Source organism: Belonocnema kinseyi, chromosome 6 (genome assembly GCF_010883055.1).
Source record: "Belonocnema kinseyi isolate 2016_QV_RU_SX_M_011 chromosome 6, B_treatae_v1, whole genome shotgun sequence".
Lineage (NCBI taxonomy): Eukaryota > Metazoa > Arthropoda > Insecta > Hymenoptera > Cynipidae > Belonocnema > Belonocnema kinseyi.
In genome coordinates, this window is record NC_046662.1 from 65,030,681 (window position 1) to 65,045,056 (window position 14,376).

The 14,376-nt window shown below is 25.9% G+C and overlaps 1 protein-coding gene across 2 annotated transcripts in view; it reads right to left on the minus strand.

Moving 5' to 3' along the window:
• Window positions 1-14,376, minus strand: part of LOC117174445 (RNA-binding protein cabeza-like) — a 34,628-nt gene that overhangs the window by 18,302 nt on the left and 1,950 nt on the right. For both annotated transcript variants that reach the window (XM_033363573.1, XM_033363572.1), the window contains exons 2-3: window positions 10,681-11,088; window positions 6,779-6,878 (exon numbers count right to left, since the gene is read on the minus strand). In XM_033363573.1, the coding sequence (XP_033219464.1) occupies window positions 6,779-6,878; window positions 10,681-11,088 (508 nt within the window). The remainder of the gene's footprint in view (window positions 1-6,778; window positions 6,879-10,680; window positions 11,089-14,376) is intronic.

Genomic DNA, 14,376 nt, shown 5'->3' on the forward strand with positions numbered 1-14,376 from the left:
AATGAAAAATTTAATTGCATTTTTTTTAGAATAAAAAATTCCATTAATTTCCGTAAACTTGGCCTGAATTCAGAGAAATTTAAGGTATACGAGAAGAATTCGATAAAATGCACAAAAATTGAAGCTGAAATAAACAAAAAATTCAAAAGAGTTTATAACAATTTAAAAATATGAAAAAACTTGATAGAATTTGATGAAATGCTTAAGAGTTTAAGGGGCTGCACGACAACTAGCCCGTAGACAATTGATCCGCGACAATACTTTGAATCTGGAAAGGGGACGGGGAATATTCCACTTAAGTTGTATGTAATACTTCGAAATTGGTAACAATGATTGTTATGAGGAAATGCTCCAAACTTTTTAAATTAAAAACATGCCACAATCCTCATAAGTTCATTTAAAGAGAATCCTTTTTCATAAAATATATAAATAATAACGAGCAGATGAAGCTCAGACATGTATCATGCTTAAAAAAAAAAAAAAAGTACAATCAAAATACTCATTATCAGTACGTTTATCGGTTGTTGTGTGAATTATTACGGAACATGCTCGTTTCTTATATTCAACGCAACGCCATGTTACATTTGTGTTGTTGACACTTTTCTTTGCATACAAATGGCCTTCGTGTAACAACATTAAACCACCCCGTTGTGATTTTATAAACTTCAGTGGCATCTTAAGAACGTTAATAACACAGCGATTGAAAAAAAAATACCGACAAACAATAACAATAAACCGACGTACTTCATTTAACTCAGATATCAAGATATGGAATGCTCACGGATCAATTGTCGACGGATTAATTGTCGCGGATCAATTGTCCGCGGGCCAACTGGCGTGCCACGGTTTAAGGTGAGGTTAAAATAATTTTGGTGAATTTTGAAGACTTTAAGATAAACTAAACAAAAAATGTTTAAATCCATTGAACAGAGTACAATTTAAAAGAATTTAAAAACAAAATTCCGGTCCAATTCCCAAAAATGTTTGAAATTTCTTGAAATCTTTGAAACCCTACGAAATCTAAAATCTTTTGAAATTTCTTAAAATTCTTGAAAATGCCAAAGAATTTGAAAAAAAAAACCTAAAATATTTCACATCCCTTTATTATTTTGTCACTTGATCCCCAGGGCCAAAATTAAATCAAAACTTACAAAAATTTTAAAAAATCCACTGAATTAAGTAGAATTGAGTAGATTTAGAAGAATTCAAGTGAGTTAAAAAATTCAAAAGAATTCTAGTACAATTCAAAAGAATTAAAATGAGTTGCAATTTTTTTCAATAAAAAAATCCATTAATTTCCGTAAACATGGAATGAATTTAGAGGAATTTAAGGTAAATGAGAAAAATTCGATGAAATTGCTAGGAATTATAGGTAAATTAAAAAAATTAAAAAATCCATTAAATTAAATAGAGTTGAGTGAATTTATAAGAATAAAAATAAGTTTCAAAAATTCAAGAGAATGCGAATTTTTTTGAAGAATTCAGAGGGTATTCCATGAGAACTTCACGTCTCTTCAGATTTTGGAAGTCTTGCTAATTTGTAACGCAACAAGTGAATAATGACTAGAAAAAAATTCAAGTTAAATTCACAAGATTTCAAAGGAATTGGATAAAATTTTAAGAATCGAAAAAATTCGATTGATTATAATAAAATTTAAGTAAATTTAGAGGAATTTAAGAGAAATGAAAAGAATTTGATAATATTCATAAGAAATCAAACTGAATTAAAAAAATAAAAAAAACAATCAAGTGAATTTAAAACGATACAAAAATATGAAAAAATTAATTGAATTGAATAAGTTTGAAATCAATTAAAAATTTATTTCTAGTTATTTAAGATAACCTAAAATATTTTAAATCCTTCAATACGTTTGAAATCCCTTAAAATTTAAAAAAAATCAAGAAAATCCATAGAATTAAGTAAAATTGAGGAAATTTAGAATAATTTAAGTGAATACAAAAATCCAAAAGAAAACATAACAATTCAGGATAAATTTATAGGAATGGAAATTTAAAAAATGTATTATAAAAATTTTAAAAATATTTTTAAACCTATAGGCCCTGTAATATCGACCCATGTCCTTCGAAATTCTAGAAAATTCTTTATCCTCAAATATTTCAAACACTTTAAAAAGATCCCTTCAAATTAATGAAATTAATTTTTAAAAATCCTTGAATCTTTTTAAATTTACGAAAATATTCCAAATTAAAAGCTCTGGAAAATACATGAGTTAATATTGAAAGAAAAGTGACATTTCTTTTCTAATGTTGGTTTTTTGTTTCAGCGGCAGCTCTGGAAATCACTCGACAAAACAGAACAGCACAAATAACCAAATTAATGTAATGATACAGTTTATAACAATACGATAAATAAGTCTGCGCGATTACGGCTTTGTGAAAGCGGTCAGGTGTATAATGGGAAATTATTTAGTGTTGGGAGAAAAGGTCGCGCAGGAAATGCATCGTCTAGATTGTGAAAAATTCGAAATTGCGCGGCACTGCAGTCATTTATCAGAGCAAATTTCGAAATATTTGAAATATAATCACCATCAATCAATAATACTATTTAAATTATGAGTTTCAATTCAAAATATTAAAGAATGCATGCTTTAAAATTGAAATAATAACAGGAAATCCAAATTCAACCAAATATTTGTTATCAGTATTCGAAAAGAAAAACTTTCAACGCATAAACAGGGTGTCTAACGTGAATACAGGAAAAAAATCCAAGGCATTTCCAGATTTCCGAGGATTAAAAAAATACATTTTTTGAGGTACACTTTTTACAGTGAAAAAATACTTTTCACGATACATAGCATAAATTTGAGATCTAGTGGAAATAAAAAGAAATTATGATGGAAACTTTCGCATATACGGAATAAAATAATTCCTCATTAAAATTTAAAATGATCAATTTACTTATTTCAATAAAAAGGTGATATTTCTACAACAAAAGGACGAATTTTCTACAAAATTTTTTTAATTTTGTCAAATATAAAATTACTTTTCTCTACGAAATAGTAGAACTTTTAACCAAATTGTTGAATTTTCAAAAAAGATGAATCCTTAATCTAAAAGCACAAATATTCTGTACAGACAGCCGAATGTTCGACAGAACAGTTGCGCTTTCACACAAAAAAGGATGATTAAAGAAAAAAATATTAATTAAAAAAAAAGCTGAATTTTGAAACAAAAACTGGAATTTTCTACCTGGAATTTTAGTTGAAAAACTGAACGGCGCAATCAACAAAAATGAGTTTTTAAGGAAATAATTAAACTTTCAACCAAGAAGATGAATTTTCCATAAAAATTATAAATGAATAGTAAAATTTTCAATGAAAAAAAAGTGAGTTCCCAACTGAAAGGGTGAATCTTCAACGTAAAATATTATTTTTTTAAAGGCATAAATTTCTAGAAAAAAAAAATTGTTATTAACAGAATAGAACCAATCCAAATCAAAATCCCTGACAAACAGTGTTCGATAACTCAGTCAAATTCACAAAAATTCTAATCAATAACATCTAATTATACGCGGAACTGAACTTACTTTCCATAGACTAACAGTAACAAAATATTAAATTAAAAAATGTTGCTTAATTGTTGTTAAAATGATTTTTTCCCGTAATAAAATCAAAAACCAATATTAAAAAAGCGTATTTTTCTACATTAAAAAAAAAATTTGATAAAAAAATGATAACTAAGATGAAAAATGAATGATTATATACATAAATTTAGTTCATGTATTTCTTTAAAAGAATACAAATTCTAGCACCACGAGCAAAATGCAAGGACTTTTCCATGTAAACAATAATTCTCAGGACGCTAGACACCCTAAAAATGTTCAGATATAAATTGTTTTTAGAAAAGAAGTAGATAATACAAGTAGTGATTTGTAAAACATAAAAGTAAATCAAAAAAAAAAACGTGCCGAACATGGGATATTCCTTTTAGGAAAATTTGCCAAGCACCATAGTGCGTGATCTGTTCGGGTCCGAATTCTGCGAAAACTTAAATTTAATAAATGCAAAATAGATTTTTTTTAATACAAATTATTAATAAAAGTTTATAGTTTATTTGTAAAATAAATTTAAAGATCAAGTCATTCTTTCTTGCGTAGCTCTTAATTTTACACACACAGCATTATTGTCTACTGAAAAATTCAAAGCACGTGTTTTGATAATATTCTTTATTTTTATACCAAATTAAATAGTTCAATTTTTAATCAAAATGATTAGTTTTCAAACAAGAAGATTAAGTTTTTACTAGAAAGAAAAACTTTCAACAAAATACATACATTTCCAACTAAATATTTAAAGTTCTAATTAAAAAAGATTAATTTTCTACTAAAAGAAAACGAATTTCTAACAACAAAAAAAGATTAACTTTTCAACAAAAGAAAATGTAACCAAAAATGGAATAGTGCAATTTTTAGATTAAAAAAAAATTAATTTTCAAAAACATAATTCGATGTGTAACAAAAGAACTGAATTTTGAACTGAAAAAGAAAGTACTTTCAACCAAAAATTTAACAGGTAAATTTTCTTACAGAAAAATTAATTTGCAACAAAAAAAGCGAATTTTTCAATAGAATATTTGAATTTGTAGTCATAAAGATGAATTTTCTACTAAAGTAACGAATCTTTAATAAAAAAAAATACTTCCCAACAATGTAGTAAAACTTTGACTAAAAAAAATGAATTTAAAAAAAATTGAAAAGTTTGATATTCCTACATAAAAATAAGTTAACATTCAAAAAAATACACTTGAATTTAAACAAAAAACGTTAATTTTTGAATTGAAAAATTAATTATGCAAAATGTAAATAAAATAGTTTAATTTTTATCAAAAAAATTTAATTTTATAAATACAAAGAAATGAAAAAGTTTAATTTCAAGTTGAAAAATTTTTCTTTAACAAAAAAAAGAAAGGTTTAAACAAAAATGACTATATTTTCGACAAAAAAGATTGGATTTTTAAACAACAAAAAAAATGAATAAAGATGAATTTTTTTTGCCAAAAAGTCGAATTTGAAACTGAAAAATTAATTTGCAACCAACAAAAATTTAACAAAGTAATACAATTCTTTTAAAGTATTTGAATTTTTACCCCCACCTCCACCAAAAAATTTTTTAAACAAAACAAATTGATTAATTTTACACAAGAATAATTATTTTCTAAACAAAAGATCAATTTTCAAACACATACTTGAATTTTCGACCAAAAAGATCAATTTTCGAAAAAAGAATTTTTTTAAATTAGTCAAATTTTTAACAAAAAAATGATTTTTGGACCAAAAAATTACTACGCATCAAGATTAATTTTCAAGCCAAAAGAGATGAATTTTCAATTAAATACATTAATTTTCATCTAAATGGTTGATTTTTAAACTAAAACAGACGCACATTTAACAAAAAATGGACAAGTACAATTTTCAGTTACTCAATTTTTAATTTTAAAAAATTTGTTATCTTCGAAATAGTTTGTTGATATTAATAGATGATATTTCAACCAAAGAAGATTGCTAATTGAAAGCCGTGAGAAGTGAAACATAAAGGACGAATATTGAACAATGCACGTAATTTTTCAAATTAAAAAATAGCTTTTAACAAACAAACAGAAAACCAAGAAAAGCCAAATTTCCAACTAAAAAAAAAGAAACTTCAAACGATAAAACTTTAATTAAAAACCGTTGAATTCAACTAAAAAAAAGAGACGATTTGTCTCCAAAACAGTTTGTTTTTTAATTCGAAAATATGGTAGTTATCATTTGTCGCTATAGAAAATAGAAAAATTTGGAAAATATCTACTTTGAAACGTTCTTTCGATACACAATAATTTTTTTTATCAAATTCAGAACTATGCAACAAAAAAACTGACCCTACTTAAAATATAAAATTTTTTCTTTCAGAACTAAATGACTGACACTTCAACTCTATTTTACGAATAAACTATAAACATTAATTAATAATTTGTACAGAAGAAGCTATTGTTTCATATATTAAATTTGAATTTTCGCAAAACTCAGACCCGAATAGATCGCGCACTCTGGTGAGTGGTTAACTATCCCACTGAATGAAAAAATTGATTATAGTTTAAATAAAAATTATAAAAAAAAAAAAAAAAAAAAAAAAAATCGACTATGACTGCAGTAAAAGTGCGTTAAATATATGTAGCAAGTGAAGGACTCTTAAAGCGATAATAATGTCTGATCTGACGAAAGCCATATTTGCGATCGTCGAGTTGCGTTTCGATAATCCTAAATTGTCGAAAGACAGCGTTCGCTTTGTCGAAAAAAGTCGGCTAATTAACGCATGCGATCCTGAGGCAACGCATGGTACGCGCCCATAGATTGTAATACAGATTCAGTAGTATTTTAATTATGCGTAACATAACGTCGTAACCATTTTATGTCATTTGTCGTATACAACCTGTTCTCTGTTTTTACCTTTATACCAGTAATATCTGTGTGTTAAACCTGCAGACACACTTCAAACACATTAAACCCCAAGGGGCGATAGTAGACCATTTCATGTAAAATATTGTTTTTTTTTTTATTTATTTTTTATTTTATTCATTTTCATTTGCAATAATGCATCATTTCATTACCTTTGTGAAAATTCAAGAAATTTCTTTCTCAGCAAATACCACCTCGCTCTCTTTACTATCGTTGATGATCTAACTTTTATTTATTAGACTGATTGCTTTTCTTTTTTATCTCTTTCATTTCACTGGACTTCTTCCCTTCATTGGTGCGTTTCAGATAATAAAGACAACTTACTTGTAACTGCCGCCCGATCGATCGCCGTAACCGCCTCGATCGCCACCACCAAATCTGTTGCCTCCACCACCACCACCACCACCGCCTCCTCCTCCCTGACCTATAAAAATAGAGATTTTTCTTCAAAAATTTAGACTTTAAGGCAGGGAGGTAGCTGAGATATTTAAACTGGACACTGTAAACAGAAATCGTAAATTTCATTTTCCGGATTCTCCGAAATAATATTAAGCTGTTCTTCCTTTGGTTCCACTTTAGCCCATGGTGTTTATTACACTCAAATTAGAAGAATACAAACAATCTTTGATAAAAATGAAATTTTTTAGTCTCTTCAGGTTCTAAATTCAAACACATTTGTAGATTTACTTATTTTCAATTAAAAAACTTATCTAGTTTACTAGAAATTAGTAATGAAGGGCTCTGTTTGATTTTTAGATAATTCGTTCTTTTTTTTATTTTAAAATTAATTTATTTTAACTAACAATTTATTCCTATTTTTTGGTACAAAATAATGTTGGTTAAAAATTAAGTTTCTTGGTACAAAATTAATTAGTTCCAAGAAAAATGTAACTAGTTTGTGGAAAATTCGTTGTGTTTTGGTTGAAACTTTATCTTCTTAGATAAAAATGCAATTTTGTAATTATTAATTGATTTGGTTGCAAATTTCAATATTTTTAGTTGAAAAGTTGTTTTTTGGAACAATTTATTTACAAACTTAAAACTTAACTATATTGTTTATGTTTGCACTTGGTAGAAGATTCTTCCTCTTCGTGGAAACTTCACATAAATATTTATATTCAACTAGTTGGTGAAAAATTAAACTATTTTCTTGAACTGAAAATTTACATTTTTATTGAAAATTCTTATTTCCGAGTAAAAAATCGGAATATTTTGTATAAACGCCGTCATTAGTCCTAAAAGTATTTTTAAACAGATTTAAACAGATTTCCAAAATGTTAAGAATTTCAAAATCAGATTCCAAATAATTAAAAATAAAATTATATATGAAAAAGTCATTAAGATTCCCATAAAAATTAAAAATGGGTTTTTTATATTGGAAAATTAATTTTAAGATAATATATAAGAAGATTTCTAAAGATTTCCAAAATTTTAAACAAAAATTTTATTTTGCAGGATTGATTAAGGATTAAAGATTTTCAAAGCATTAAGATAATGAAAAAATTGTCTTAAGATTTCTGTGGAAATTTTAAATTATATTTTTGTTTTAAAACTTATTTTCTAGAAGATACTTAAAAAGAGTTTAAAATAAAAACAAATTTGGATTTAGAAGTTTTGAAGAGATTAAAAATAATAAAAAATTTGGAATGATTCCAACAATTGTTTAACAAAATATATATTTTTGAAAATCTTTAAATAAGATTTTGACGGTTTTAAATGATTTTTTAAGATCTTCAGATAGTGAAAAATAATATATAAAAAATATTTTGATGTATAAATAACAATTGAACAATTATTAATGTTTAAAAAATCAAAATAAAAAGAATTTAACTTCTAGTTTAAAAAGTGTTAATTAACAAAAATTGTAATCTATCAAGTTTTAATGCTTTTCACCGAAATTGCTTAAAATTATATAATTTAAACAAAATTTTAATTAGCTGATTTATTTTAAAATTGGAAAATTAACAATTATTCATTATTTTTTCTCAATACATATTAAGGGCATATTTAAAAACATTTTTAAAAAATTCCAAAATTGTCAGAAAGTAATCTGGAAGATTTTAAAGCATTATTTTTATTTTACAGTATTTATTAAAAGTTTAAAAAAAAAACTCGAATGATATAAAAAATTGTTTAGAAGTTTCAAAGGAATTAAAAAAATTATAAAAAGTTAAAAAGGATTCCATAAAATTTTAAACAAAATTTATAAGGTTGTTGAAGATTTTGAAATCAAATTTTGAAACTTTTTATGCATTGTGAAAAGTTTAAAAAGAAGAAATAACCCACAAATAATTCCATTTTCAACCGAATAGTTGAATTTTCAAGCTGAAAATACTTGAAAATTTGGAAAATTGAAAGAAGCACTAAGAAACCAGGATGCCCGTTTAAATAAATGAAAAACTAAAAAATTCCGCTGATTTCCCGGTTTGAAAAAAATTAAAGCACCAAAAGTGGAACTCTTGAATTTTAAAGTTTTAAAACTGAAGTTTAAAAATTTTTTAAATAAAAAATTTTGCATCAAATGCTCAATAATTTACATGTGTAAAATGGAAGCTACTAACACTTATGATCTGAAAAATTTCAAATTAAATGCAGTAAAGTTAAGCTGTCAAATTAAAAATTCTAAACTTTCATAAATTATAGAGTTCAAAGATTCAGATTCGCTTCCAAAAATATAAATCCAGGTTATCATTTTCAATGTTCTAAATTTAGAAATCAATCAATGCATTACAATTTTTTTAATTATAACATTTTAAGCTAAAAACATAAAAATTGAACAATTACATTTTTGTTATAAACTGAACATTCTTAAGCTAAAAGTCATTTTTATTTTAAATAGCCTTAAAATGCTTCAAAATTTTGACATTTTAAATTTGTTTTTGAATTATTTAAAATTTTCTTATACAACTTCTAAAAGCTTTTAAAATCCTGCCAAACCAAATTTTCTTTTTAAATCTTCCACAATAATTTTTGATAATTTTATAAACCTATATACATCTTTCTAATTATTCTCTCAAAATTAATGTTTCGAAATACAAAAGCATTAAAAATTTTTCTAGAAAACGTTTTTTATTCTTCTGAAGTGTTTCAAAACTCTTAAAAAGCTTCTAAATTTTTTGTTCTAAATCTGCCAAAATCTTGATTCGATTTCAAATTAGGCATTTAAAATTTGTAATCAATTCTGAATTTTTTCAAAACTTCTAAACATTTCTTGAACTTACTCAATTTTTTAGAAAGAATAATAGGTCTTAAATTGTTATTTATGTATCAAAATTCAACAATTTGACTTACGAATTAAATTTGTTTAAATAGGAAAATTAAAATTGCAACGCTTAAAGTTAAGTTTTGAATTTTTAATTCATAATTACTGATTTTAAATGAACCGTCAAATATTTGTGAATATTTAGTAAATGCTCTTTTTCATAATTAGAAAATTTCAAACTGAAAGGTTTAAAAATGGGATGCTTTAGACTGAAATAATATTTGTCATTTAATAAAACCCTTTGATTATAAACATATTATATTTAAATTATTTAAAAATTAAATATATTCAATAAAGTTTCAATCGGAAGTTTAAATTTGCTTAATTAATAAGACTTTCTAATAGAAAAAGTTGAGTTTTTAACGTTCAAATCTGAAAATTCCAATTCCGAATCGTCTTGTAATATCAATTATTATTCACTTTTTCATTCTTATAATACAATTCAATTTTTAAAATCACGAATTAAATTATATTCACAGTTGATCAAATAAAAATGTTTTTTATTAAAAATCTTCGACTTTAAAAGCTTCTAATAATCAATTGTTTAAGTCCTTAAAACTGAATTTTTAAATTCTTTAAATTAAAATATACGATTAAAAATTAAAAAATTTCTAAGTGAAAGATTTTTGAATTACGCATTCTAAACTGAATAATATCATAATTGAAAAATATCACAATTGAACTAATTATTTTTTAAAACTGGACAAATCAAAGTAGAACAGATTTTTTATTATAAAAATTTTGTAAAATCCCCAGTGAAAAACTAAATTCACTCTCATTTTGCGGTATCGTAAAATTCCCGGTTCAGCAGCCACCCTGAAAACGTTTTTCTCGCCTTAAATTTGTATAATTACGGAAAAAGTAACAGAAAACAAATTTGCTAAAAAAAAAACGTTTTTTTAAAATGTTTTTATAAAAATGTAGGATCAGACCAAGTTACTTAGAATTACTGAAGAAAACTTACTACCACCGTATCCTCCAGAGCTTCCTCTGTTGTTGTATCCTCCGCCACCACTTCCGCCGCCGCCACCGCCACCGCCGCCACTGCTTCCATAGCCACTGCCTGCATAATTGTTGCCACCACTGTTGCCGGAAGCACCTCCAGAGCCATAGCTACTCTGGCTATAACTACCTTGGCTTTGAGATTGGCTATAGTCCTGGCCACTGCCATTGCCACCTCCACTGCCACTGTTGGCACCATAATTCTGGCTGGCACCATAGCTCTGATAACTTCCAGTGCTTGTTGGAGGTGGTTGACTATATTGACTGTATGCAGCAGCTGCACCAGTTGGGGGTGGATACGAAGTATCCTGAGTTGCTGGCGGAGGCTGGCTGTACTGATTGTACCCCTGCTGCTGATAAGCAGCGTATTCTGAAAAAGATGTTTCTTATATATTTTTTCATTATTAGATAGCTCCTCACCCACCCCTGTCATTTTGTGATTGTGAATTCTCTTTTGTAAAAAGAGCTTAAACCTCGAGAGTTTGAAGACACCTACGGCACGCGACTGATGGCAATCGCACTTCGCGCATTGGTGCACACACCCTTAAAAATCAAAGGTCAACGGATCGACAACTGTAATTTTGTGATTGTGAACTCTCTTTTGTTAAAGCTCTTTCGGCTTTAACGAACACATTCTCATCACGTATCTCGGTGCTTCGCACTCGATTCTGTCCACAATGTTAACTTTTCTACATTATACACAACACTTTTATATCAAATATAATACACTTTTTATGTAACTCTGTCCGGGATTGCTTATTCAGGCATTGCAAAATAAAGCACAAATTGTATTTATCATGATTATTTTAATATTTGTTTCGTATTTTGCTTTAAATTGTATTCTAACCTGCGCTGAAATATGTATAATTTCAATGAATTTATATCATTGCAATTCAAAATATGCATAAAAATTAAATCATACTAATTCTTAGTTCCTTGTTTGTATAATTTTTTTTATTTATGATTTTGTATTTTCCAAAAATTAATTTATTTTTTATTTTTTACGATTGAAAGAAAATCTACTCGTCCTATCGAAAAATGATTAATAATAAATTTATAGATCTTTTTAAGCGAACAACAACTGTTGCCTGTTAATTTTAATTCGTACTTGTGTCGTTTTTTGCAAAAAAATTTAATAATTTTATTTTGAATGTTATTTTTTACGACTAGAGCAAAAACTACGTGCCCTATCAAAAATTTAGCTCATTTTTGGATAAACAAGTTTTGTGTAATTTTTTTGTAGCTTGTGTCGTTGGCCCAGAGATTTTTTAATTTTTTATGTTTTTTACGAATAAACACAAAAACTACGCGTCCTATCGAAAAGTGATTCATTATAAATTTGTAGGTCTTTTATATATATATATATATTATTTCATTATTTTTGGTAAGATAATATTGATAATTTTTTTTATAGAAAAAAGTCATAAGGATAAATTGTTTGATCTGAGCTGGTTTACGAACTTGTTCTTTCTTTTTAGGCCTTAAAAATGTTTGCCACAGCAGAATACAATCTGATCAATTTTTCGAAAGTTATGCCCACAGTCTACAGACAAACAAACACCTTCGTAAAAATCGTTTTTTCTGACTCAGTGGGTATCAAAACGTGGAGATTTGATGAAAACCGACAAAGTGAACTTTTACATAAAACCAATACCTTCTCATTAAGATGAGAATGTAAAAAAAAATAGTTCAGTGATTTTGAGAATCGAAGCATTATAACTGATGTAATTTCAAATAAAAAACATGATTTTTTATGAATCATGTTAAAATTCATTTATAAAAACCATTAATTTTAACCATATTTTTTGCAATTGAATTTTTTATGACCGTTTCTTTTTACCAATTTTTGAAAAATGATTGAATTTTAATAAATATTCTCAATTTATTTTAAAAACTGGAAACAGTAGAGTTGCAGTGAAAAATAAGTCATTTATTAAATTATAATCATTTTTCAATAATTGGTAAGAAGCGACGTCAGAAATAATTCGATTGCAAGAAAACATAGTTAAAATTAATGTTTTTTGTGTGGATTTATACATTCTTCATAAAAAATATTTTTTATTTACAATTTTATCAGTTATAATATTGTAATTATTAAAATCGTAGAAAAACTATTTTTTCAGGCGCCTGACTCTTGGAACGACAAATACCTTAAACAAGAGTTTTCTTCCAAAAAGAATACGCACGGCCAAATTTTTTCCAAGTATTCGAATGATTATAAACGATTTTTAAAGATTTGATCAAATAATAACAGAAATTACCTGCCCTTAAATATAAATTATAATTCCGAAATCTCTTTTCAAATTTGAAAAAGAGAAGTTTAAAATTCTGGAATTTTTTTTTAAATTAACAATTTTTTAAATTAGAAGTCAAATTATTTTCATTTTAAATAGTTTAAGCATCATTCAGAAACTTAAAAAATTTATTTTAAAATATTGAGAAATCTAGAAGTGGTTTTATATTTTTTCAAATTTAAAATCATTGTTGAAATTTTTTCGAAACGTTTTAATATGTTTCTAAATTAATTGAATTTTTTCTACGACTTTTAGAAAATCATGCAAATTAAAAAAAATCCTTAAAATTTGAATTTAGAAATAACAATAGGAACACTTATTATTTGTAGAAAAAATTAGAGAAGAGATATTTAGAAGTTTTAAAAGTATTAAAATTAAATTTAGAACTTGAAATGATTTCAAATAATTTACTCGAAGTTTGTGACCCGAAAAAATTGGGCTATTCGTACAGAATTTTTTTTGCAAATAACCACAGATGAATTCAAAACAAAATGCAGATTTTTTCACACATCAACCAAAAAATGTAGGATTTTTTTTAATTTGTAGCATTTTCCAAAAGTTGTAGGAAAGATTCGGTTAATTTTAAAATGTATTTAAATGTTCTAAACAAAAACGCTAGCACACTTCTTTTCATCACTATTGATAAATCATTAAAATTGTTATTTAAAAATAAAATTATCAGAATAGATGATATATTAATCTCAATTCGTTTTAAGACTTTCGAATTCAAACAGTTACAATCTGGAAATTTTCAAATTTTGCACGGATTTAGAATCGTTTTGTAAAATCATTTATTGTTCAGTTTTTTATACTTTAATTATTTAGAAAACAGTTGAAATCAAACTTGGGCAAATTTTTTCCCGAAAATTCGTAAAATTGACGGTGAAGTTATAAATTCACTGTCAAAATTAAATAAAAACTTCAATTTTTAAGACGTATTTAAGTAAAAATTCTCGAATTTAGACGATTTAAGATCAAAAGTCAACTTTTCAAATCTAAATCTTCCAAATTAAAGAAATTTCGAATGTAAAGCTTCAACATTAAAAACTTTTCAATATTAAAGATTTACAATTTAAAGTTCAAACTCAAGAGAATGATATCTTAAATTTTACAGATATATCAATATTCTAAACTTTTTATGATTTTTGGACATTAAAGGTCAAGTTTTCAATTTCAAATCTTGCAAATTGAAGAAGTTTTGAATGTAAATCATCAAAATTATAGAATTTTTAATTATATATTCAGTTTTCAAAATTTATATTTTGGGCATCCAAAATCAGGATACAGAAAGAGTATTAGGTCATTTTGGGGATCCAAGAACAAACTATAACGGAGATAAATTAGTTGGTCTATGCTTAGAAAGG